General features: G+C 51.0%; 1 protein-coding gene and 2 long non-coding RNA genes across 4 annotated transcripts in view; 2 read left to right on the top strand and 1 right to left on the bottom strand.

Moving 5' to 3' along the window:
* The window catches only part of LOC147643203 (uncharacterized), a 102,129-nt gene extending 83,588 nt beyond the window's left edge, over nucleotides 1-18,541 (top strand). The window contains exon 3 of the long non-coding RNA XR_015272276.1: nucleotides 18,254-18,541. This is a non-coding gene — a long non-coding RNA (uncharacterized LOC147643203). The remainder of the gene's footprint in view (nucleotides 1-18,253) is intronic.
* LOC147643202 (uncharacterized) lies at nucleotides 18,145-25,004 on the bottom strand. Of its 2 annotated transcripts, none has more exons than XR_015272277.1 (4): nucleotides 24,760-25,004; nucleotides 24,603-24,698; nucleotides 18,372-18,463; nucleotides 18,145-18,308 (listed from the first exon to the last, which is right to left on the bottom strand). It is a non-coding gene; the product is annotated as an uncharacterized LOC147643202 (long non-coding RNA). The 2 variants fall into 2 exon arrangements; XR_015272278.1 differs by having other exon boundaries at nucleotides 24,603-24,695; nucleotides 24,760-24,910.
* Nucleotides 18,598-22,766, top strand: LOC110180523 (protein SERAC1-like). The gene has a single exon (XM_086835551.1). The coding sequence runs from the start codon at nucleotides 20,202-20,204 to the stop codon at nucleotides 22,713-22,715; it is 2,514 nt and encodes an 837-aa protein (XP_086691677.1). The 5' UTR covers nucleotides 18,598-20,201; the 3' UTR covers nucleotides 22,716-22,766.
* Nucleotides 25,005-27,177: the final 2,173 nt, after the last annotated feature.

The raw sequence follows: 27,177 nt of genomic DNA, 5'->3' as shown, positions 1-27,177 counted from the left end.
TTACAAGCTTCTGACAAAAATTATAATACCCTGAAAGGGCTTAAAAATAAGTATTAACTATGCTATTATTTTTATATTAGAACCGAAGTTTAAAAATCTCATAACTAAGCCAAAAATGCATTAATTTCCAATCGACAATCATTTATGTATTAGTTTTTATCAGGTTAACAAATCTGCATACTCAATGCAAAATTCAAATTTTGGTAAATTTTTTTTGACAATTTTAACAATGTAACCCCTTTCCTTTTTTTTTAGAAAAATTGAACATTTTTGAAAATTTTATTTTTCTTTCGGAGACGGGTAGAAAGATTCGCTTGTTGATGCTGATCAATAAATTATATGATTTATAGGGTCGAAAACGACTCCTTCACTATTTTGCAAGCAACTATTTTGGTATATAATTAAAACTGTCAAAAAACGATCAAGAATTTGTAGTTTTATAGCTTTCTATTATGTGTAATGAATATTATTTTTTTCTGTAATCTATATTGATAACTTTCCTTTTAATTCGAAACCTTCAAAGTTTATTCTGAAGTTAGTTTCCCTCAAGAACTTGTCTTAATTATGGCAATGCCTGAAAATTAATTAATGAGAAAATTTATCGATGAAAGGCTTGCATATATATTTTCCCCCTTAAAAATCTCGCACCTTTTCAGCACACCCACGCACTTTCATCAGATTTGCCGAAGGGGCTGTTTGTCCCCTGGAATTCCCTTTCTCTCTCCACACCCAACCCCCTTTCACACACACTTTAGACCCCCCTTTTTGGGGCTACCTTTTCCCCTCCGTTTGGGAACTTTGTAACACTCCTCCAAAGTGCGCTTTGGAGTGTGTGTGTGTGTGCTCGTTCGTGTTGGTTTTACGCATGAATGTTTGTGTGGCAGTGCGTGTGTGTTTGTGTAGTGTGTAGGTGTGTGTGTGTGTGAAAGGAGACACACAGGACGAACTGTGGGGAGGAAGGAGGAACCGCAGGAGACCTCCGGGGAATATTTGGCATCCACAAAGTACGTATACTTTGGGGTCTAATTTGCGGTTTGCTGCCGCAGCTCAATTTACAAGTGAGAAATTAAGATGTCGACGGAAACTTTGGGGGCCAAAAACACGTTGGGAGAAACGAAGGGGCGGGGCGAAGGCGGGAGAAAGGCGTGGCAGTGGGAGGAAAAAAGGAGAGCTGTTAAACCGCAGAGTCTCAGTGCGCCACAAAGTCGCAAGTGTTAGTGGCATCGTAAGCAATGCACTTCTCACTTTGCTTTACCTGTTTTAATAGTTTTTCCTCCCTCATCCTTTTTTTAATGCCACACTATTCCTTTTTTCTTAGCCAGACTGATGCCCCCTTTAATTGGCTACAAAATATATCCTTTTTGCTGGCAAACGAGGAAGCTCCTTCTTCCTTCTCAATCAAGTAAGTCCGAGTCTCAACAATTCGACTATTAAATTCCCACCGTCCTGGAATTGTTTGTGCGCATTTCCCCACAGTTTATCGCTTAAAAAGTGATCGAAAAATGCATTTCCATTTCCATTGTCACGTTTCAACTGCTTGGTTTTCCTGAAGCTCCAAGCATTGAGAGGGAAATGTGGGGGGAAAAAAAGCTTTGTGAAAAATTTGATTTTTATTGCTTCATGAAATTATATATTTTAGATTCAAACTTTCCTGGAAACTGAATATTGAAAATTATCTAATTTTATTTAATTTATTTTAAGAAAATAAATGTTAAAGAAACTAACTTCAGGAGCACGAAGTTTATATATTTTTGAAATTTCAAATTAAAAATCACTTTCTTTTACTTCACTTTTAATCGATATTAACTACATTTTTATATGAAAATTTTGTCGACGAAACAAAATTTTAAAAATTTATAACTAAGGCAAAAAGGCATTAATTTCGATTCGAAAAGCGTTCTTACGTTTATTTTTAGCAGGTCAATAAAACTGCCTTTGATTTATAGGGTCGGAAATGACTCCTTCACTATTTTTTAGACTTCTGACTGAAGGTCCAATACCATTTTTAATCGACATTTACTTCATTTTTATATGCAAATTTTGTCGACAAACCAAAATTTAAAAAATTCATAACTAAGGCAAAAAGGCATTAATTCTAATTCGGAAAGCGGTCCTCTGATTATTTTTAGAAGCTCAATAAAACTGCATACTCCATTTAATATGTAAATTTTTGGCCGATTTTTGCAAATTTTAATGATGTAACTCCTTTCCTTTTAAAAATGGGAAATTTCTTAAAAATTGTTTTTTTGGCCGGAGATAGCTAGAAAGATTTGCTTGTTGATGCTGATCAAGAATATATATGATTTATAGGGTCGGAAATGACTCCTTCACTGTCTTTTAGGCTTCTGACTGAAGGTGCAATACCATTTTAAATCGATATTTACTTCATTTTTATATGCAAATTTTGTCGACAAACCCAAATTTAAAAAATTCATAACTAAGCCAAAAAGGCATTAATTCTAATTCGGAAAGCGGTCCTCTGATTATTTTTAGAAGCTCAATAAAACTGCATACTCCATTTAATATGTAAATTTTTGGCCGATTTTTGCAAATTTTAATGATGTAACTCCTTTCCTTTTAAAAATGGGAAATTTCTTAAAAATTGTTTTTTTGGCCGGAGATAGCTAGAAAGATTTGCTTGTTGATGCTGATCAAGAATATATATGATTTATAGGGTCGGAAATGACTCCTTCACTGTCTTTTAGGCTTCTGACTGAAGGTGCAATACCATTTTAAATCGATATTTACTTCATTTTTATATGCAAATTTTGTCGACAAACCCAAATTTAAAAAATTCATAACTAAGCCAAAAAGGCATTAATTCTAATTCGGAAAGCGGTCCTCTGATTATTTTTAGAAGCTCAATAAAACTGCATACTCCATTTAATATGTAAATTTTTGGCCGATTTTTGCAAATTTTAATGATGTAACAACCCCTTTCCTTTTTTTCAAAAAATGGTAAATTTCTGAAAAATTGTTTTTTTGGCCGGAGATAGCTAGAAAGATTTGCTTGTTGATGCTGATCAAGAATATATATGATTTATAATGTCGGAAATGACTCCTTCACTATCTTTTAGGCTTCTGACTGAAGGTGCAATACCATTTTGAATCGATATTTACTAATTTTTTATATGCAAATTTTGTCGACAAGCCCAAATTTAAAAAATTCATAACTAAGCCAAAAAGGCATTAATTCTAATTCGGAAAGCGGTCCTCTGATTATTTTTAGAAGCTCAATAAAACTGCATACTCCATTTAATATGTAAATTTTTGGCCGATTTTTGCAAATTTTAATGATGTAACTCCTTTCCTTTTAAAAATGGGAAATTTCTTAAAAATTGTTTTTTTGGCCGGAGATAGCTAGAAAGATTTGCTTGTTGATGCTGATCAAGAATATATATGATTTATAGGGTCGGAAATGACTCCTTCACTGTCTTTTAGGCTTCTGACTGAAGGTGCAATACCATTTTAAATCGATATTTACTAATTTTTTATATGCAAATTTTGTCGACAAGCCCAAATTTAAAAAATTCATAACTAAGCCAAAAAGGCATTAATTCTAATTCGGAAAGCGGTCCTCTGATTATTTTTAGAAGCTCAATAAAACTGCATACTCCATTTAATATGTAAATTTTTGGCCGATTTTTGCAAATTTTAATGATGTAACCCCTTTCCTTTTTTTCAAAAAATGGTAAATTTCTGAAAAATTGTTTTTTTGGCCGGAGATAGCTAGAAAGATTTGTCTGTTGATGCTGATCAAGAATATATATGATTTATAATGTCGGAAATGACTCCTTCACTATCTTTTAGGCTTCTGACTGAAGGTGCAATACCATTTTGAATCGATATTTACTAATTTTTTATATGCAAATTTTGTCGACAAGCCCAAATTTAAAAAATTCATAACTAAGCCAAAAAGACATTAATTTTAATTCGGAAAGCGTTCTTGTTAATTTTTAGAAGCTCAAAGGTATGAGAGTCGCATAGAAGGGCGATTTGGTACGTAGAACGCTCTCCTCTGCGATTCTCAAGTCTTATACTTAAGCAAGGCCCTAGCTAGAGGAAGTTTAGTTTTCTTCTTCTTTTTGTGTGTTTTTTATGTAAGTTACTAATCTAGTGCTTGGTGGTTGATAGACTTTGATCAAGTGGATGTGGCAGTCATGAAAATTATAGTTTTCTTAATTAAGGTAAGACGTTAATAAAATATCTCTTGATAATTGAAACCAAAACAAGGCCCACAAAAGTCAAGATACATGAAAATATGAGAATCGCATAGGAGGGTGGCTTGGTACCTAGAGCGCTCTCCTCTGCGATTCTCAAGTCTTATACTTAAGCAAGGCCCTAGCTAGAGAAAGTTTAGTTTTCTTCTTCTTCTTTTTGTGTGTGTTTTATAATCTAAGTGCTTGGTGGTTGATAGACTTTGATCAAGTGGATGTGGCAGTCATGAATTGCTCCTGGACCTGCTCCTGGACCTGCTCCTGGACCAGCTCTTGGACCTGCTCCTGGACCAGCTGCTGGACCTGGCCCTGGACCTGCCATTCCACCTGCTCCTCGACCAGCTACTGACCAGCTCCTGGACCTGGCCCTGGACCTGCCCCTCCCCCTGCTCCTCGACCAGCTACTGGACCTGCTCCTGGACCAGCTCCTGGACCTGCTCCTGGACCAGCTCCTGAACCAGCTCCTGGACCTGGCCCTGGACCTGCCCCTCCACCTGCTCCTCAACCAGCTACTGGACCTGCTCCTGGACCCGCTTCTTGAGCTGCCCCTCCACCTGCTCCTGGACCTGCTCCTGGACCTGCTCCTGGACCAGCTCTTGGACCAGCTCCTGAACCAGCTCCTGGACCTGGCCCTCCACCTGTCCCTCCACCTGCTCCTCGACCAGCTACTGGACCAGCTACTGGACCTGGCCGTGGACCTGCTCCTCCACCTGCTCCTCCACCTGCTCCTCGACCAGCTACTGGACCTGCTCCTGGACCTGCTCCTGGACCAGCTCCTGGACCTGCTCCTGGACCTGCTCCTGGACCTGCCCCTCCACTTGCTCCTGGACCAGCTACTGGACCTGGGCCTGGACCTGCTCCTCCACCTGCTCCTCGACCAGCTTCTGGACCAGCTTCTGGACCTGCTCCTGGACCAGCTCCTGGTCCTGCCCCTCCACCTGCTCCTGGACCTGCTCCTGGACAAGCTCCTGGACCTGCTCCTGGACCTGCTCCTGGACAAGCTCCTGGACCTGCTCCTGGACCTGCTCCTGGACCAGCTCCTGGACCTGCTCCTGCACCTGCTCCTGGACCTGCTCCTGGACCTGGCCCTGGACCTGCCCCTCCACCTGCTCCTCGACCAGCTTCTGGACCTGCTCCTGGACCAGCTCCTGGACCTGCTCCTGGACCAGCTCCTGGACCTGCCCCTCCACCTGCTCCTGGACCAGCTACTGGACCTGCTCCTGCACCAGCTCCTGGACCTGCTCCTGGACCAGCTCCTGGACCTGCTCCTGGACCAGCTCCTGGACCTGTCCCTCCACCTACTCCTGGACCAGCTCCTAGACCTGGCCCTGGACCTGCCATTCCACCTACTCCTGGACCAGCTCCTGGACCTGGCCCTGGACCTGCCCCTCCACCTGCTCCTGGACCAGCTACTGGACCTGCTCCTGCACCAGCTCCTGGACCTGCTCCTGGACCAGCTCCTGGACCTGCTCCTGGACCAGCTCCTGGACCTGCTCCTGGACCAGCTCCTTGACCTGTCCCTCCACCTACTCCTGGACCAGCTCCTGGACCTGGCCCTGGACCTGCCCCTCCACCTGCTCCTCGACCAGCTACTGGATCTGCTCCTGGACCTGCTCCTTGACCAGCTCCTGGCCCAGCTCCTGGACCTGCCCCTCCACCTGCTCCTGGACCTGCTCCTGGACCAGCTCCTGGACCTGCTCCTGGACCAGCTCCTGGACCTGCTCCTGGACCAGCTCCTGGACCTGTCCCTCCACCTACTCCTGGACCAGCTCCTGGACCTGCCCCTCCACCTGCTCCTCGACCAGCTACTGGATCTGCTCCTGGACCTGCTCCTTGACCAGCTCCTGGCCCAGCTCCTGGACCTGCCCCTCCACCTGCTCCTGGCCCAGCTCCTGGACCTGCCCCTCCACCTGCTCCTGGACCAGCTCCTGGACCTGCCCCTCCACCTGCTCCTGGACTTGCTCCTGGACCTGCTCCTGGACCTGCTCCTGGACCAGCTCCTGGACCTGCTCCTGGACCAGCTCCTGGACCTGTCCCTCCACCTACTCCTGGACCAGCTCCTAGACCTGGCCCTGGACCTGCCATTCCACCTACTCCTGGACCAGCTCCTGGACCTGGCCCTGGACCTGCCCCTTCACCTGCTCCTCGACCAGCTACTGGACCTGCTCCTGGACCAGCTCCTGGACCTGCTTCTGGACCAGCTCCTGAACCAGCTCCTGGACCAGCTCCTGGACCAGCTCCTGGACCAGCTCCTGGACCAGCTCCTGGACCAGCTACTGGACCTGCTCCTGGACCTGCTCCTGGACCTGCTCCTGGACCAGCTCCTGAACCTACTCCTGGACCAACTCCTGGACCAGCTCCTGGACCTGCTCCTGGACCTGCTCCTGTACCTGCTCCTGGACCAGCTCCTGAACCTACTCCTGGACCAACTCCTGGACCAGCTCCTGGACCTGCTCCTGGACCAGCTCCTAGACCTGGCCCTGGACCTGCCCCTCCACCTGCTCCTGGACCAGCTCCTGGACCTGCCCCTCCACCTGCTCCTGGACCTGCTCCTGGACCTGCTCCTGGACCTGCCCCTCCACCTGCTCCTCGACCAGCTACTGGACCTGCTCCTGTACCAGCTCCTGGACCTACTCCTGGACCAAATCCTGGACCTGCCCCTTCACCTGCTCCTCGACCAGCTACTGGACCTGCTCCTGTACCAGCTCCTGGACCTACTCCTGGACCAAATCCTGGACCTGCCCCTCCACCTGCTCCTCGACCAGCTCCTGAACCAGCTCCTGAACCAGCTCCTGAACCAGCTCCTGGACCAGCTCCTGGACCAGCTCCTGGACCAGCTCCTGGACCAGCTCCTGGACCAGCTCCTGGACCAGCTCATGAACCAGCTCCTGGACCAGTTCCTGGACCTGCTCCTGGACCAGCTCCTCCACCTGCTCCTCAACCAGCTCCTGGACCAGCTCCTGGACCAGCTCCTGGACCAGCTCCTGGACCAGCTCCTGAACCAGCTCCTGGACCTGCTCCTGGACCTGCTCCAGGACGAGCTCTTGAACCAGCTCCTGGACCTGGCCCTGGACCTGCCCCTCCACCTTCTCCTGAACCAGCTCCTGGACCAGCTCCTGGACCTGCTCCTGGACCAGCTCTTGAACCAGCTCCTGGACCTGGCCCTGGACCTGCCCCTCCACCTGCTCCTCGACCAGCTACTGGACCAGCTCCTGGACCAACTCCTGGACCTGCTCCTGGACCAGCTCCTGGACCAGCTCCTGAACCAGCTCCTGGAAAAGCTCCTGGCCCAGCTCCTCCACCTGGACCAGCTCCTGGACCTGCTCCTGAACCAGCTCCTGGACCTGCCCATGGATCCGCTCCTGGACCTGCTCCTGGACCTGGCCCTGGACCTGCCCCTGGACCAGCTACTGGACCTGCTCCTGGACCTGGCCCTGGACCTGCCCCTGGACCAGCTACTGGACCAGCTCCTGGACCTGGCCCTGGACCTGCCCCTCCACCTGCTCCTGAACCAGCTCCTGGACCAGCTCCTGGACCTGCTCATGGATCCGCTCCTGAACCAGTTCCTGGACCTGCCCATGGATCCGCTCCTGGACCTGCTCCTGAACCAGCTCCTGGACCTGCCCATGGATCCGCTCCTGGACCTGCTCCTGGACCTGGCCCTGGACCTGCCCCTGGACCAGCTACTGGACCTGCTCCTGGACCTGGCCCTGGACCTGCCCCTGGACCAGCTACTGGACCAGCTCCTGGACCTGGCCCTGGACCTGCCCCTCCACCTGCTCCTGGACCACCTACTGGACCAGCTCCTGGACCAGCTCCTGGATCAGCTCCTGGACCAGCTCCTGGACCAGCTACTGGACCTGCTCCTGGACCAGCTCCTGGACCAGCTACTGGACCTGCTCCTGGTCCAGCTCCTGGACCTACTCCTGGACCACCTACTGGACCTGCTGCTGGACCAGCTCCTGGACCAGCTACTGGACCAGCTCCTGGACCAGCTCCTGAACCAGCTCCTGGACCAGCTCCTCCACCTGCTCCTGGACCACCTACTGGACCAGCTCCTGGACCAGCTCCTGGATCAGCTCCTGGACCAGCTCCTGGACCAGCTACTGGACCTGCTCCTGGACCAGCTCCTGGACCAGCTCCTGAACCAGCTCCTGGACCAGCTCCTGAACCAGCTCCTGGACCAGCTCCTGAACCAGCTCCTGAACCACCTCCTGGACCAGCTCCTGGACCAGCTCCTGAACCAGCTCCTGGACCAGCTCCTGAACCAGCTCCTGGACCAGCTCCTGGACCAGCTCCTGAACCAGCTCCTGGACCAGCTCCTGAACCAGCTCCTGAACCACCTCCTGGACCAGCTCCTGGACCAGCTACTGGACCAGCTCCTGGACCAGCTCCTGAACCACCTCCTGGACCAGCTCCTGGACCAGCTCCTGAACCAGCTCCTGGACCAGCTCCTGAACCAGCTCCTGGACCTGGACCTGGACCTGCCCCTCCACCTGCTCCTGGACCAGCTACTGGACCTACTCCTGGACCACCTACTGGACCTGCTGCTGGACCAGCTCCTGGACCTGCTCATGGATCCGCTCCTGAACCAGCTCCTGGACCTGGCCCTGGACCTGCCATTCCACCTGCTCTTCGACCAGCTCCTGGACCAGCTACTGGACCTGGCCCTGGAGCTGCTCCTCCACCTGCTCCTGGACCAGCTCCTGAACCAGCTCCTGGACCAGCTCCTGAACCAGCTACTGGACCTGGCACTGGACCTGCCCCTCCACCTGCTCCTGGACCAGCTACTGGACCTACTCCTGGACCAGCTCCTGGACCAGCTCCTAGACCAGCTCCTGAACCAGCTCCTGGACCAGCTCCTGGACCTACTCCTGGACCAGCTCCTGGACCAGCTCCTGGACCAGCTCCTGAACCAGCTCCTGGACCAGCTCCTGGACCAGCTCCTGGACCTACTCCTGGACCTGCTCCTGGACCAGCTCCTGCACCTACTCCTGGACCAGCTACTGGACCAGCTCCTGGACCAGCTCCTGGACCAGCTCCTGGACCAGCTCCTGAACCAGCTCCTGGACCTGGACCTGGACCTGCCCCTCCACCTGCTCCTGGACCAGCTACTGGACCTACTCCTGGACCACCTACTGGACCTGCTGCTGGACCAGCTCCTGGACCTGCTCATGGATCCGCTCCTGAACCAGCTCCTGGACCTGGCCCTGGACCTGCCATTCCACCTGCTCTTCGACCAGCTCCTGGACCAGCTACTGGACCTGGCCCTGGAGCTGCTCCTCCACCTGCTCCTGGACCAGCTCCTGAACCAGCTCCTGGACCAGCTCCTGAACCAGCTCCTGGACCTGGACCTGGACCTGCCCCTCCACCTGCTCCTGGACCAGCTACTGGACCTACTCCTGGACCACCTACTGGACCTGCTGCTGGACCAGCTCCTGGACCTGCTCATGGATCCGCTCCTGAACCAGCTCCTGGACCTGGCCCTGGACCTGCCATTCCACCTGCTCTTCGACCAGCTCCTGGACCAGCTACTGGACCTGGCCCTGGAGCTGCTCCTCCACCTGCTCCTGGACCAGCTCCTGAACCAGCTCCTGGACCAGCTCCTGAACCAGCTCCTGGACCTGGACCTGGACCTGCCCCTCCACCTGCTCCTGGACCAGCTACTGGACCTACTCCTGGACCACCTACTGGACCTGCTGCTGGACCAGCTCCTGGACCTGCTCATGGATCCGTTCCTGAACCAGCTCCTGGACCTGGCCCTGGACCTGCCATTCCACCTGCTCTTCGACCAGCTCCTGGACCAGCTACTGGACCAGCTCCTGGACCTACTCCTGGACCTGCTTCTGGACCAGCTCCTGGACCAGCTCCTGGACCTACTCCTGGACCTGCTCTTGGACCAGCTCCTGGACCTACTCCTGGACCAGCTCCTGGACCAGCTCCTGAACCAGCTCCTGGACCAGCTCCTGAACCAGCTCCTGGACCAGCTCCTGGACCAGCTCCTGAACCAGCTCCTGGACCAGCTCCTGAACCAGCTCCTGGACCAGCTCCTGGACCAGCTCCTGAACCAGCTCCTGGACCAGCTCCTGGACCAGCTCCTGGACCAGCTCCTGAACCAGCTCCTGGACCTGGCCCTGGACCTGCCATTCCACCTGCTCTTCGACCAGCTCCTGGACCAGCTACTGGACCTGGCCCTGGAGCTGCTCCTCCACCTGCTCCTGGACCAGCTACTGGACCTACTCCTGGACCAGCTCCTGGACCAGCTACTGGACCAGCTCCTGGACCTACTCCTGGACCAGCTCCTGAACCAGCTCCTGGACCTGGACCTGGACCTGCCCCTCCACCTGCTCCTGGACCAGCTACTGGACCTGGCCCTGGAGCTGCTCCTCCACCTGCTCCTGGACCAGCTACTGGACCTACTCCTGGACCACCTACTGGACCTGCTGCTGGACCAGCTCCTGGACCTGCTCATGGATCCGTTCCTGAACCAGCTCCTGGACCTGGCCCTGGACCTGCCATTCCACCTGCTCTTCGACCAGCTCCTGGACCAGCTCCTGAACCAGCTCCTGGACCAGCTCCTGGACCAGCTCCTGGACCTGCTCCTGGACCAGCTCCTGGACCAGCTACTGGACCAGCTCCTGGACCTACTCCTGGACCAGCTCCTGAACCAGCTCCTGGACCTGGACCTGGACCTGCCCCTCCACCTGCTCCTGGACCAGCTACTGGACCTGGACCTGGACCTGCCCCTCCACCTGCTCCTGGACCAGCTACTGGACCTACTCCTGGACCACCTACTGGACCTGCTGCTGGACCAGCTCCTGGACCTGCTCATGGATCCGCTCCTGAACCAGCTCCTGGACCTGGCCCTGGACCTGCCATTCCACCTGCTCTTCGACCAGCTCCTGGACCAGCTACTGGACCAGCTCCTGGACCTACTCCTGGACCTGCTTCTGGACCAGCTCCTGGACCAGCTCCTGGATCTACTCCTGGACCTGCTCTTGGACCAGCTCCTGGACCTACTCCTGGACCAGCTCCTGGACCAGCTCCTGAACCAGCTCCTGGACCAGCTCCTGAACCAGCTCCTGGACCAGCTCCTGGACCAGCTCCTGAACCAGCTCCTGGACCAGCTCCTGAACCAGCTCCTGGACCAGCTCCTGGACCAGCTCCTGGACCAGCTCCTGGACCTACTCCTGGACCAGCTACTGGACCAGCTCCTGGACCAGCTCCTGGACCTGGCCCTGGACCTGCCATTCCACCTGCTCTTCGACCAGCTCCTGGACCAGCTACTGGACCTGGACCTGGCCCTGGAGCTGCTCCTCCACCTACTCCTGGACCTGCTGCTGGACCAGCTCCTGGACCTACTCCTGGACCAGCTCCTGGACCAGCTCCTGGACCTGGCCCTGGACCTGCCATTCCACCTGCTCTTCGACCAGCTCCTGGACCAGCTACTGGACCTGGACCTGGCCCTGGAGCTGCTCCTCCACCTACTCCTGGACCTGCTCCTGGACCAGCTCCTGAACCTGCTTCTGGACCAGCTCCTGGACCAGCTCCTGGACCTGCTCCTGGACCAGCTCCTGAACCACCTCCTGGACCAGCTCCTGGACCAGCTCCTGAACCAGCTCCTGGACCAGCTCCTGAACCAGCTCCTGGACCTGCCCCTCCACCTGCTCCTGGACCAGCTACAGGACCTACTCCTGGACCACCTACTGGACCTGCTGCTGGACCAGCTCCTGGACCTGCTCATGGATCCGCTCCTGAACCAGCTCCTGGACCTGGCCCTGGACCTGCCATTCCACCTGCTCTTCGACCAGCTCCTGGACCAGCTACTGGACCTGCTCCTGGACCAGCTCCTGAACCTGCTTCTGGACCAGCTCCTGGACCAGCTCCTGGACCTACTCCTGGACCTGCTCTTGGACCAGCTCCTGGACCTACTCCTGGACCAGCTCCTGGACCAGCTCCTGAACCAGCTCCTGGACCAGCTCCTGAACCAGCTCCTGGACCTGGACCTGGACCTGCCCCTCCACCTGCTCCTGGACCAGCTCCTGGACCAGCTCCTGAACCAGCTCCTGGACCAGCTCCTGGACCAGCTCCTGGACCAGCTCCTGGACCAGCTCCTGGACCTGGCCCTGGACCTGCCATTCCACCTGCTCTTCGACCAGCTCCTGGACCAGCTACTGGACCTGGCCCTGGAGCTGCTCCTCCACCTGCTCCTGGACCAGCTCCTGGACCTGCTCCTGGACCAGCTCCTGAACCACCTCCTGGACCAGCTCCTGGACCAGCTCCTGGACCTGGCCCTGGACCTGCCATTCCACCTGCTCTTCGACCAGCTCCTGGACCAGCTACTGGACCTGGCCCTGGAGCTGCTCCTCCACCTGCTCCTGGACCTGCTCATGAATCCGCTCCTGAACCAGCTCCTGGACCTGGCCCTGGACCTGCCATTCCACCTGCTCTTCGACCAGCTCCTGGACCAGCTCCTGGACCAGCTCCTGAACCAGCTCCTGGACCAGCTCCTGGACCAGCTCCTGGACCTACTCCTGGACCAGCTACTAGACCAGCTCCTGGGCCAGCTCCTGGACCTGGCCCTGGACCTGCCATTCCACCTGCTCTTCGACCAGCTCCTGGACCAGCTACTGGACCTGGCCCTTTAGCTGCTCCTCCACCTGCTCCTGGACCAGCTCCTGGACCAGCTCCTGGACCAGCTACTGGACCTGCTCCTGGACCTGCTCCTGGACCAGCTCCTGGACCAGCTCCTCGACCAGCTCCTGGACCAGCTCCTGGACCAGCTCCTAGACCAGCTCCTGAACCAGCTCCTGGACCAGCTCCTGGACCTACTCCTGGACCAGCTCCTGGACCAGCTCCTGAACCAGCTCCTGGACCTGGACCTGGACCTGCCCCTCCACCTGCTCCTGGACCAGCTACTGGACCTGCTCCTGGACCAGCTACTGGACCTGGCCCTGGAGCTGCTCCTCCACCTGCTCCTGGACCAGCTCCTGGACCAGCTCCTGGACCAGCTACTGGACCTGCTCCTGGACCTGCTCCTGGACCAGCTCCTGGACCAGCTCCTCGACCAGCTCCTGGACCAGCTCCTCGACCAGCTCCTGGACCAGCTCCTGGACCAGCTCCTAGACCAGCTCCTGAACCAGCTCCTGGACCAGCTCCTGGACCTACTCCTGGACCAGCTCCTGGACCAGCTCCTGGACCAGCTCCTGGACCTGGCCCTGGACCTGCCATTCCACCTGCTCTTCGACCAGCTCCTGGACCAGCTCCTGGACCTGGACCTGGACCTGCCCCTCCACCTGCTCCTGGACCAGCTCCTGGACCAGCTCCTGAACCAGCTCCTGGACCAGCTCCTGGACCAGCTCCTGGACCTACTCCTGGACCAGCTCCTGGACCAGCTCCTGGACCAGCTCCTGGACCTGGCCCTGGACCTGCCATTCCACCTGCTCTTCGACCAGCTCCTGGACCAGCTCCTGGACCAGCTCCTGAACCAGCTCCTGGACCAGCTCCTGGACCAGCTCCTGGACCTACTCCTGGACCAGCTACTGGACCAGCTCCTGGACCAGCTCCTGGACCTGGCCCTGGACCTGCCATTCCACCTGCTCTTCGACCAGCTCCTGGACCAGCTACTGGACCTGGCCCTGGAGCTGCTCCTCCACCTGCTCCTGGACCTGCTCATGAATCCGCTCCTGAACCAGCTCCTGGACCTGGCCCTGGACCTGCCATTCCACCTGCTCTTCGACCAGCTTCTGGACCAGCTCCTGGACCAGCTCCTGAACCAGCTCCTGGACCAGCTCCTGGACCAGCTCCTGGACCTACTCCTGGACCAGCTACTAGACCAGCTCCTGGGCCAGCTCCTGGACCTGGCCCTGGACCTGCCATTCCACCTGCTCTTCGACCAGCTCCTGGACCAGCTACTGGACCTGGCCCTTTAGCTGCTCCTCCACCTGCTCCTGGACCAGCTCCTGGACCAGCTCCTGGACCAGCTACTGGACCTGCTCCTGGACCTGCTCCTGGACCAGCTCCTGGACCAGCTCCTCGACCAGCTCCTGGACCAGCTCCTGGACCAGCTCCTAGACCAGCTCCTGAACCAGCTCCTGGACCAGCTCCTGGACCTACTCCTGGACCAGCTCCTGGACCAGCTCCTGAACCAGCTCCTGGACCTGGACCTGGACCTGCCCCTCCACCTGCTCCTGGACCAGCTACTGGACCTGCTCCTGGACCAGCTACTGGACCTGGCCCTGGAGCTGCTCCTCCACCTGCTCCTGGACCTGCTCCTGGACCAGCTACTGGACCTGCTCCTGGACCAGCTCCTGGACCTGCTCCTGGACCAGCTCCTGAACCAGCTCCTGGACCTACTCCTGGACCTACTCCTGGACAGCTACTGGACCTGGCCCTGAACCTGCCCCTCCAGCTCCTGGTCCAGGAGCTGGTCCAGGAGCTGGTCCAGGAGTAGGTCCAGGAGCTGGTCCAGGAGCAGGTTCAGGAGCTGGTCCAGGAGCAGGTTCAGGAGCTGGTCCAGGAGCAGGTGGAGGAGCGATCCAGGAGCTGGTCGAGGAGCAGGTGGAGGAACAGGCCCAGGAGCAGGTTCAGGAGCTGGTCCAGGAGCTGGTCCAGGTGGTGGTCCAGGAGCAGGTTCAGGAGCTGGTCCAGGAGCAGGTCCAGGAGCTGGTACAGGAGCTGGGCCAGGAGCTGGTCCAGGAGCTGGTCCAGGAGCAGGTGGAGGGGCAGGTCCAGGAGCTGGTCCAGGACCGGATCCAGGAGCAGGTCCAGGAGCAGGTCCAGGAGCAGGTGGAGGAGCAGCTCCAGGGCCAGGTCCAGTAGCTGGTCCAGGAGCTGGTCTAGGAGCTGGTCTAGGAGCAGGTCCAGGAGCAGGTGGAGGGGCAGGTCCAGGTCCAGGTCCAGGAGCTGGTTCAGGAGCTGGTCCAGGAGCTGGTCCAGGAGTAGGTCCAGGAGCTGGTCCAGGAGCTGGTTCAGGAGCTGGTTCAGGAGCTGGTCCAGTAGCTGGTCCAGGAGCAGGTGGAGGGGCAGGTCCAGGAGCTGGTCCAGGACCGGATCCAGGAGCAGGTCCAGGAGCAGGTCCAGGAGCAGGTGGAGGAGCAGCTCCAGGGCCAGGTCCAGTAGCTGGTCTAGGAGCTGGTCTAGGAGCAGGTCCAGGAGCTGGTCCAGGGCCAGGTCCAGTAGCTGGTCCAGGAGCAGGTCCAGGAGCAGGTCCAGTAGCTGGTCCAGGAGCAGGTCCAGGGCCAGGTCCAGTAGGTGGTCCAGGAGCAGGTGGAGGAACAGGTCCAGGAGCAGGTTCAGGAGCTGGTCCAGGAGGTGGTCCAGGAGGTGGTCCAGGAGGTGGTCCAGGAGCAGGTGGAGGAGCTGGTCCAGGAGCAGGTCCAGGATCTGGTCCAGGGCCAGGTCCAGTAGCTGGTCCAGGAGCAGGTGGAGGAGCAGGTCCAGGGCCAGGTCCAGTAGGTGGTCGAGGAGCAGGTGGAGGAACAGGTCCAGGAGCAGGTCCAGGGCCAGGTCCAGTAGCTGGTCCAGGAGTAGGTCCAGTAGCTGGTCGAGGAGCAGGTCCAGGAGCTGGTACAGGAGCTGGGCCAGGAGCTGGTTGAGGAGCAGGTTCAGGAGCTGGTCCAGGAGCTGGTCCAGGAGCAGGTTCAGGAGCTGGTCCAGGAGCAGGTCCAGGAGCTGGTACAGGAGCTGGGCCAGGAGCTGGTACAGGAGCTGGGCCAGGAGCTGGTCCAGGAGCAGGTGGAGGAGCTGGTCCAGGAGCAGGTCCAGGGCCAGGTCCAGTGCCTGGTCCAGGAGCTGGTCTAGGAGCTGGTTAAGGAGCTGGTTCAGGAGCTGGTCCAGGAGCTGGTCCAGGAGCTGGTCCAGGAGCTGGTCCAGGGCCTGGTCCAGGAGCTGGTCCAGGGCCAGGTCCAGGAGCTGGTGCAGGAGCAGGTCCAGGAGCTGGTCCAGGAGCAGGTCCAGGAGCAGGTGTAGGAGCAGCTCCAGGGCCAGGTCCAGTAGCTGGTTCAGGAGCTGGTCCAGGAGCTGGTCCAGGAGCTGGTTCAGGAGCTGGTCCAGGAGCAGGTCTAGGAGCTGGTCCAGGAGTAGGTGGAGGAGCTGGTCCAGGAGGTGGTTCAGGAGGTGGTCCAGGAGCTGGTCCAGGAGCAGGTGGAGGGGCAGGTCCAGGTCCAGGTCCAGGAGCTGGTCTAGGAGCAGGTCCAGGAGCTGGTCCAGGGCCAGGTCCAGTAGCTGGTCCAGGAGCAGGTCCAGGAGCAGGTCCAGTAGCTGGTCCAGGAGCAGGTCCAGGGCCAGGTCCAGTAGGTGGTCCAGGAGCAGGTGGAGGAACAGGTCCAGGAGCAGGTTCAGGAGCTGGTCCAGGAGGTGGTCCAGGAGGTGGTCCAGGAGGTGGTCCAGGAGCAGGTGGAGGAGCTGGTCCAGGAGCTGGTCCAGGAGCAGGTTCAGGAGCTGGTCCAGGAGCAGGTCCAGGATCTGGTCCAGGGCCAGGTCCAGTAGCTGGTCCAGGAGCAGGTGGAGGAGCAGGTCCAGGGCCAGGTCCAGTAGCTGGTCCAGGAGCAGGTCCAGGTCCAGGTCCAGGAGCTGGTTCAGGAGCTGGTTCAGGAGCTGGTTCAGGAGCTGGTCTAGGAGCAGGTCCAGGAGCAGGTCCAGGAGCAGGTGGAGGAGCAGGTCCAGGGCCAGGTCCAGTAGGTGGTCCAGGAGCAGGTGGAGGAACAGGTCCAGGAGCAGGTTCAGGAGCTGGTCCAGGAGGTGGTCCAGGAGGTGGTCCAGGAGGTGGTCCAGGAGCAGGTGGAGGAGCTGGTCCAGGAGCTGGTCCAGGAGCAGGTTCAGGAGCTGGTCCAGGAGCAGGTCCAGGATCTGGTCCAGGGCCAGGTCCAGTAGGTGGTCCAGGAGCAGGTGGAGGAGCTGGTCCAGGAGCAGGTCCAGGAGCAGGTGGAGGGGCAGCTCCAGGGCCAGGTCCAGAAGCAGGTCCAGGAGCTGGTCCAGTAGCTGGTCGAGGAGCAGGTGGAGGGGCAGGTCCAGGTCCAGGTCCAGGAGCTGGTGCAGGAGCTGGTCCAGGAGCTGGTCCAGGAGTAGGTCCAGGAGCTGGTCCAGGAGCTGGTCCAGGAGCTGGTTCAGGAGCTGGTCCAGGAGCTGGTCCAGGAGCTGGTCCAGGAGCAGGTCCAGGAGCGGATCCAGGAGCTGGTCCAGTAGCTGGTCGGGGAGCAGGTCCAGGGCCAGGTCCAGGAGCAGGTCCAGGAGCTGGTCCAGGAGTAGGTGGAGGGGCAGGTCCAGGAGCAGGAGCTCTTGTTTTTGTTGTTCAGGGGTTGTTGTTTTTGTTGTAATGTGTGTTGTTGTTGTATATACTGTGTAAATCGTGTGGTTGTGTGTTGCAAACCAAGCCTTCGATGTGCTCGATTGCGCTTAATTTTCGGCCTGAAATACCAGGCGAACAGAAGGCAGCAGCAAGCAAATTTAATTTTCTGCAAAATAATTTTCACCCTAGAAGTATGCTACACCGTGCCCCTAAAAGCATGCAATGCCAAAAATATGCAAAAGTATGCAATTGAAAAAATGTGTAGCATACTCCTAGGGTGCGTTGTAGCATGCTTTTAGGGTGAAAATTATTTTGCAGAAAATTAAATTTGCTTGCTGCTGCCTTCTGTTCGCCTGGTATTTCAGGCCGAAAATTAAGCGCAATCGAGCACATCGAAGGCTTGGTTTGCAACACACAACCACACGATTTACACAGTATGTACAACAACAACAACAACACGCATTACAACAACAAAAACCACCAAAACAAAAACAACAAGAGCAAGAACAACAATTTATATTTAAAAAAAAAACAAAAACAGTAAATATATTACTTTAACTGCCAAATTTAGATTCGAAGATTGTGCAGCTTCGTTCTGTCGGTTCTGCCAATATCTGTAGAAGCCATATAAAAACGAAATTCTGTAAACACATTTTATTTCTCTTTGTTGATTAGAATAAATACATAATATACATAATTAATATATAAAATATATAATAATACAATATAATCCTTGTCGTAATTCCAGTTCTGGACCACGTCGTCGTTGAGGTCTTCATGTGGGGCAAATCGATGCACTGCCTCTGGAAGGAAAAGGAATAGGCTTGAAAAACACGTCAGGCAACATCTCCTGGCGATATACTCACCACATTTTGCACCATACAGGATTACACGGCGCAAGGAGCACACACAAGCCGGTTCTTCATCGAATTTATCCTTAAGGCATCCTTATGTACTTCTAATAATAAAAAGAAAAATATATTTAAATACATATTTTTAGAAATATATTTTAATAAAGATTGCATCTGCAAGCAGATTTGTTATATGTGTGAGTTAATTTTGGGAATGAGGAGAGGATACAACTATCTGGGTAACTATCACAGCATCCTGTTATCCCGTTCGCCTAACTAGCCTGATGTGAATTTGATTAAAACTGCACATTAAATCCGCTGACAGCTGTCGGCAGTCGCCGGAGGAGCAGGACAACCGCTGATGACATTAAAGTCACCCTTGTGCGGTTCTCTAAAAAATTATGCAAAGACACTCAGGACAACCCGTGATGCCATGCCGCCCGTGCACTCGAAGGGGCCGTGGCGGGGGTCTGCGGCCGCTGTAGCTGTCACACACGCTGCGTCAGCGATTTTCGCTTAAAATTGCGAAAACTGTAAACAGACTGCCATTTCCGGCTGCTCCACCTCCACCTCCTTCGTCCTGTTGCTACTTCCCCTGGACATTCAGGGATGTGGATTAGTCAGGGCTTATGTGTCAAGGATCCAAATCTTATTAAATATATTTATTACTGTTTTATTTTTAAAAAAAATTAATTTTAAACTCAAGCAGTAATTTCCGACCCTATAAACCATATATATTATTAATCAGCATTAACAGGCAATCTTTCTAGCCGTATCCGAAAGAAAAATAAAATTTTCACAAATTTTCCATTTTTGCAAAAAAAAGGAAAGGGGTTACATCGTTAAAATTTTCAAAAATTTGGAAAAAATTGAATTTTTTTTATTGATTATGCAGATTTATAAGGCTTGTAAAAAATAATATAAAACTACAAACCAAATTGATTTTTTGAATTTTGAGTTTTCCACCTAAATTTGATCCATAAATATTGACTTTCAATTAAAGCTTTGACTTGCCATAGTAAGATTTCTTTTTTGTTTTATCTTAATTATATTTTTTAAAGCCTCAAGCTTGGCATTAATTTTGTATTTATATATTTAAAGAACAGCATACTAAATATCTCTCTACCCCTTTTTTTTGTAATAAAAAAGGAATGAGAAATACCTTTCAGAGTGTCTTTGCAAATACCTAAAATATTTATATTTACAGGGTATTTCTTGGCTTTTACTTTTCCACTTTATCCTTGCAATGCTTGGCTTTATTTTTGTTGTAAATTTTCGCCAGCAATTTTGCGTGTGTTCTTTTTCCCGCCGCCCTTCGATGGGGGCAAACTTTATTAATTGCGACAGTAAAGTTTGCCGCCGCAAAGCCCCCCCTACTGCACCACCCCCCCCTTTTTTCTATTAAAATCGGTGGATGTTTAACTTCATTTTTTTGTTATATATATATTTTTTTTTTGCAGTGCGAAATATTTGATTTGATTTTAGCATATTTAATTGGGAAGGAAGAAGAAGGAAGAGTTTAGCCCTTTGCACCTCTTTGTTTTGGGGTTGGAAAGTTTTTTAATTACTTCGAGATTGAAGGACTTTTCCCAGAAACCTAGCAGGCTCTTTGATAACTATCAATTTCCAGTTAAAAATCCGTCAACATTCTTATAAATCAAACTAGCAGTCGTGTGATATAAATCGTTTTAACAAAAAAAAAAAGAAATATTAAAAACAACAGAGGGCGGCGGCGTCTGTGTCTGCACAACAAATCCAAAGTCCAAATTGTGCGAACGGTGTGTGAGTGGTGAGTGTGTGTACGTGTGTGTGTGTGTGTGTATGTGAGTGTGAGAGTGTGTGGACATGTCCTTGAAGGCTCTGAGAACCCAATGGCGCCGCCATCCCAGGCTCGCCCGTCTCCTAATGGCCAGTGGCGTTAGCCTGGTCACCGCCACCGGTTTCTGGCTTTGGGATACCGGCAAGATGCGTCGCTTTCTGGAACGTCTCAGCGATGGGGATAGGAAATCGGAGGACGAATCATCCCGGCGACAGGCGGAATACATCTACATCAAGTATCACATCTATCGGGAGTCCATGCGACAGCTGCAGCAGAAGCAGGAGGATGACAAGAAGTGGATCAGTGTCATCGTAAATCCCATTGGCAAATGGTGGAAAACGGCCAAGCATTCGGTGGCCTGGCGACTCCTTAATATTGCCCAAATGGGTAATCAATCGGAGCGCCTGAAGGCTGTCCAGCAGCTGATTTGCATGGATCATCTCAAGGATTGGGATTTCCGGCATTTGGCACAGATCTGCGATGCTCGCACGGCTGTTTCTTTGGCCCGTTCTGGGGCCGATACTCGTTGGTTTATGCCTGTCCATCGTCGTGGCTGCATCAAGAATCCCAAGCTGCTCCTGTCCGAGCTGCACACAATGCTCTCCCAGCTGCGACCTCTGTCCTGTGTGGATCACTTTTTTGCCAAGTATTTTCCAGACCAGCAACAGCAGCAGCAGCAGCAGCAACAGCAACAGCAACAGCAGCTGCAACAGGAGCAGCAGCAGCAGCTAGGAGTTGCCGAGGAGACGCCACAGGACCAAACCATTGTCCTGTCCACTGCAGATATGGATTTGCTCAGGGAAATCATCTCCTTTCTACATCACATTAGCAAAGATCATGATGTCTCGGCAAACATAATCAAGGAGGGCGGCCTAGTACATCTAATGGAGCTTAAGAAGATCTTCAATGAGGATAATGAGACCCTGTCCACGCTGTGCAAAGTCCTGGCCAATATGTCTGTGGTGCCCACAGCTGTGGAGCATTTCTTTGCCACCGGTTGGATTGGTGTCCTGGCCGAGTGGCAGCAATGTCCCGATCTCCGACTGCAGGTGATCTCGGCCAAGGTAATGGCCAATCTAGATCGTGATGATCCCAATCAGTGTATATATCCACCGAATGTCTATCCTCTGCATCCACGCATCCGGACTGGACGCAAACCCAAGGCGGACATAATCTTTGTCCATGGTTTAATGGGCGGGGTTTTTGTCACCTGGCGGCAGCGTCATCGAAAGCCCACGGAGTTGAATATTTATGGAAAGAATGCTTTCTACACAAGTCAATCCAAGGATTTGTATGTGACTGCCGAGCAGTGGCGACAGCAGGCTACCGATGAGAGTATCACCAATTCTATTGAATCTAATGAAACTCCCTCCGAGAATTTAGATTCCCCAACAGAGGAGCAGGTTCCCACAACTGTGGTCAGGGCAAGCACCCCAAAGCATCCAAAGATTGGCCGGGATGGCACCATGGAGTTTGTGAAGAAACTACGAGGATCTGAGCTGGATGCCGATTGGGAAGTGGTTCATCCCGATATACCGCTGAATGCCAGCGAACATTGTGCCGGCACTTTTAGTGTTTCGGGTAATGAGTGGCTGAATCAGGACACTAGCGACGAGTATACCAATTGCTGGCCCATGGAATGGCTGCCGGATGATTATCCCGATGCCAGGATCATTGGCATTGATTACACTTCAGCTCTGACTGAATGGTCAGCCAACTTCACCAAGTATTGCCCCTGCGAGCGAGGACAGGGAAAGTTTGAGGTGAGAGCCAGCACTTTGTTGGAGAGGATTGTGGCCTCCGATGTGGGCAATGATCGTCCTATCGTTTGGATAGGTCATTCCATGGGTGGTTTGCTTACTAAGCTCATTTTAATCAAATCCACCGATTCAGAGGATCCCAAAGTGCAACAGTTGGCCAAGAATACCCGAGGCATTGTCTTTCTGGGCACACCACATCGTGGCTCACCCATTGCCAAGTGGAAGCAGCATATGCAAATGATCCTGTCACCTTCCATTGAGGTCAAGGAGATGGAAGAGAATGCTCCCAAACTCCTGGAGATGCACAGACGCTTCATGGATTGCCTGCACAAGTTCCTGCATCGTGTCAAGGTGGTCAGCGTGGCCGAAGGATCACCCACAATGCTTACTAGCTTCAAGTTTCCCCTACGCATTGTCACAGAGGAGTCATCAAAGATTGATTTCGGAGACTATTATTTACTAAACGATGATCATTTGGGCTTATCCAAGCCCATATATCGTCAGTCTTTTCTATACCAGCGTCTGTTGCATGTCATTGAAGAGGCAGTCAAGGAGAGAGATCGAGATGGAGAAGAAGATGATGAAGGGGAACGAGATCGAGATGGAGAAGAAGATGATGAAGGGGAACGAGATCAATTGGACAAGGACAAGGACCCAGACTTGGACTCTGACTTGGTTTCGGAAGCGGAAACGGAGACCACTCACCATTCGGTGGAGCAGCTTGTGAGCCTGGTTACCAATCATCTTCTGTCTCGACTTGTCATGAGATTTAATCCTTAACTTCTAGGAAATTGAATTCCCTGATTAAAGCAAGCTTAAATCCAACCTGAACTTTTATCTTTGATGTAATATTTGGACTCTACACTAAGCATACAAATTCTAACCCAGAGATCCCCACTAATCTTTAAATATATTAATATATATTAAAATATATTACAATATATATACCAAAAATGATTTTATAAATCACAAACTTAACAAGAACTGACACTCGATTGAGTTTCAATTAATTCATTAAGCGTGCAAATATCACGCATACGTCAAGTATTGACCCTAATTGAGGACAAAACGTCGAAGTCAATTAGGGGAACCAATCAGCAAAAGGGCAAAAAAGAGGGAGGCTGGATACAACATCATCATCATCCTCGAGTTATGAGTAGGGATAAAATGTCAATTGGGATAATTGCTCCAATCAGCAGAAGCAGCACATCCTTGAGAAGGGGTTTAAGGGTCTTAGGAGGTGGCAGGTAACATGCATCATCGTCTGACTTGACAGACTTGTTGCGACTTTGACTTTTACACAGAAACTTTTGGGACCAAAAACCTTGTATTTTACAACTCCATTCTAAAACCCCTCAAGAAACTTGGGCCTGGGCAAGTATAAACCAATTTGGCAACGCACAAGGATAGATACAGAGTTTGGTGATTCGGATTAGGGCCAAGTTTTCGATAGTTGCAATTAAGTGCAACATTTTGGGGGTTTTGTTTGCATGTGCCACAGTTTTCCTTCCCCTTCTCTGCCTGATGTTGGTTTCGGGCTTAGTTTTTCAATTAGTTTGATGGCTGAACGGCGGTCTCATAAATTTTGTGTTGTCAAGTGTGTGTGTGTGTCTAAGCTCTGTGAAAATGCTGGAAAGTGCTACTGGAGGAATATGCTTGCTGATGGAAAATGGAAGAAAACCGGGCCCTAAAAATGGGTTGAATATATTGAAAGGATTGCCATTCATTCATTTCGCTGCAACACTCGTTGTCACTCGCCCCAATTGCCAATCAAACTGGGGTTTTGGCTCTAATAGCTTTTCCCCCGCCCAGTTAAAACCCTATTTTAACCCCCCCTCTAAATGTCAGCGCGCTGACCAAAAATTGACTCTGAGGCTCTCTCTCTCGTTTCATTTGATTTCGGTCGCAACACTTTTTGGTGAACTTGTCTTGCTTTAATTGCTTTTCGCTGTTACTGCGGTTGAGTAAGGCTTTTCCTCCCTTCGATTTTCCACCTCTTTCGATCTTTGCCAGAGAGAAAAATGGCATTATATTGGGAGTCATGCACCCGCTTTTCCTCACTCACTTTCTTTCTGTTTTTTCTTTGCCTATTGCTATCATTCCATTCCTTTTTGAAAAGCCAAAGCAAATGAAAATTCATTTGCCAGGTGAAAAGTGCTAGCTATCTCTTCTTCCCTCCCTCTCTATCTCTTTCTATAATTTAAATGAAAAACTTAAGTTGCAGTTGGGGGGAGGGGCACACGGGGCGTATGCTTAATAAGGAAAATGCATTTGTGCCAAGCTCTTGGCCGGGAAAGTGCCCCCAAAAAGGCACTTCTGGCAATGGCAAACTATACAGATGAAAGCATCTCCACACACATAGATATATATAAATATATCTTTATATATGCATAAGGGATACGAATATATCTCAAGTGCAGCCACGACACCTAAGTAAAAGGCTGAAAAACTGAGTGTACTGTGTGTGTGGCACTTGTCTCGAGTCTTGTCGTTGGTGCTTTCAAGCCCCTTTCCGCAGGACACTTGCCACTCGGCTGGCATTTAGCAGTTTGCCCGGGAAAGGTCCTTGAAGCTCGCTTTCGGTTAAATTATGCGTTATGAGAGACAGCAAAAGAGGAAGGAGAGAGAGAGAGAGAGAAAGAGTGTGTGTGTGTGTTAAGGACTCACCGTTGATGATTTAAATATATTTGTCCAGCAACAGTCAGGCTTAAGAGCATCCTTGTTCACGTGGTCAACGCCATAATTAAGACCTCAATTGTTCTGCTAACAAAAAAATGGGAGAGATTCAGTAAAGATGTTTAAAGAAATTCCTGCTTTAGCTTACCTCACTTTCTTCACATAAATCATTGTTTCTGGGGCTGGAAACCATCATCATATCCCTTTTCCTGCGTGCGGACCGCACTAAATGACTTCATTGCAAACAAATAAAATATCAATAACGTCAAAAGTGCAATAAATCATCGGCGCAGAGCTCCTGGCTGAGGATGGAGGGGCAGGATGCTTCCTGCTTCACAAAAGGATAGTAGTTCCCAGGCCAGTCCTGGCCGGTGGTGCACATTTCATTTGACGCTGAAAAGGAAAATGGAAAATGCAAATTGTTTGCGCGTCACACAAAAGTATGCAAAAATAGCTCCGGTCAGAGGTGGCCACGCTTCAGGGGAAAAGAGGGGCGGTAGAGGAGGGGGGATGCTGCGAATGGGAGAGCTGCGGATGCTGCAGGGCGGCAAGGATGAAGAGACAGTGTCCAAAAGTTGACCCCAAAAAAAAAAAAAAAAAAATAGAGGGGGAAGGGAAGAGGAAAGGAAAGCGGTGGCACTCTGTTACAACCATAGAGTACCCGATGGGAAAAGGCATATAAGGCATGTATATTTTATATAATATTAAAGGATATATATTTTATATTTAGAAAGTGATCTTAAAACTTATTATATCCTTATTATCTTGCTAGGCAAGGTATTATAATTTCAGTCAAAAACTTGTGACGATGTGAAGGAGTCATTTGCGACCCCATAAATCATACATATTATTGGTCAGCATCAACAGGAGAATCTTTCTAGCTTTCTCCGGTCAAAAAATTGTTTTTTTTTCAGAAATTATAAATTTTTTTGAAAAAAAAGGAAAGAGGTTAAATTTGCAAAAATCGGACAAAAATTCACATTTTAAATGGAGTATGCAGTTTTTTAACCTGCTAAAAATTAACATACAGCCGCTTTCCGAATTAAAATTAATGCCTTTTTGGCTAAGTTATGAGATTTAAAAAAAATTTCATATTAAAATATAGTTAAATCGATTAAAAAATGGTAACGGACCTTCAGTCAGAAGCTTAAAAGAAAGTGAAGGAGTCATTTCCGAGCCTATAAACCTATATATATATATATATTCTTGATCACCATCAACAGGCAAATCTTTCTAGCTTTCTCCGGGTAAAAAAACAATTTTTCAGAAATTTCCCATTTTTGAAAAAAAGGAAAGGAAACAAACAAGGAAAATAAATCCTAAATGGGCTTATATAAGCAAGCTTAAAATCCTTATTTTTTGAGCGGGTTTATGTTTAAAGAATTACTTTTGCAAAAATTATATACAAGTCATTACTTGAAATATGTTATCTTTCTGTATACCAATTCTTAAAAATTTGCTTTAGAAATATATATCAAATTATTTCAATATATTTTTTATATTGAGCAGTTTCGATCATCACCATTGTTTCGTTCTTTTTTTTAGTAAGTTGTTGTGTTGAATAAACTGTTTTCGGGAGTTAAGTATACTTTAATATAAACAAATAAATGATCATCACGGCTCTTAAAGAGAGCTTGGAAGACTTTTCGAGATCAAAGAGCCATAAGCTAGTCAACAGGGCCAAGGGTATAGTAATTTAACAATAATTAAATATAAACCATATTTACATGTATATTGATTATTGTGGGTCTTGTTTTGGTTTCAATTACCAAGAGATATTTTGTTAACGTCTTACCTTAATTAAGAAAACCATAATTTGTATGGCTGCCACCTCCATTTGATCAAAGTCTATTAACCACCATGCACTAGATTAGTAATTTATGTAAAAACACACAAAAAGAAGAAGAAGAAAACTAAACTTCCTCTAGCTAGGCCCTTGCTTAAGTATAAGACTTGAGAATCGCAGAGGAGAGCGCTCTAAGTACCAAGTCACCCTCCTATGCGATTCTCATATTTTCATGTATCTTGAGTTTTGTGGGCCTTGTTTTGGTTTCGATTATCAAGAAATATTTTATTAACGTCTTACCTTAATTAAGAAAACCATAATTTGTATGGCTGCCACCTCCATTTGATCAAAGTCTATCAACCACCAAGCACTAGATTAGTAATTTATGTAAAAACACACAAAAAGAAGAAGAAGAAAACTAAAGTTTCTCTAGCTTGGGCCTTTCTTACGTATAAGTTTTGAGAATCGCAGAGGAGAGCGCTCTGGTAGCAAGTCACCCTCCTATGCGATTCTCATAGCTTTGAGCTCCTAAAAATTAACAAGAACGCTTTCCGAATTAGAATTAATGCCTTTTTGCCTTAGTTATGAATTTTTTAAATTTTGGTTTGTCGACAAAATTTGCATATAAAAAATTAGTAAATATCGATTCAAAATGGAATTGCACCTTCAGTCAGAAGCCTAAAAGATAGAAGGAGTCATTTCCGACCCTATAAATCATATATATTCTTGATCAGCATCAACAGGCAAATCTTTCTAGCTATCTCCGGGCAACAAAACAAT

The sequence above is a fragment of the Drosophila serrata genome, unplaced genomic scaffold (genome assembly GCF_035046125.1).
Source record: "Drosophila serrata isolate PLE 108 unplaced genomic scaffold, ASM3504612v1 contig_276, whole genome shotgun sequence".
NCBI classification, from domain to species: Eukaryota; Metazoa; Arthropoda; class Insecta; order Diptera; family Drosophilidae; genus Drosophila; species Drosophila serrata.
This window is presented reverse-complemented; position numbering and strand designations above follow the sequence as displayed.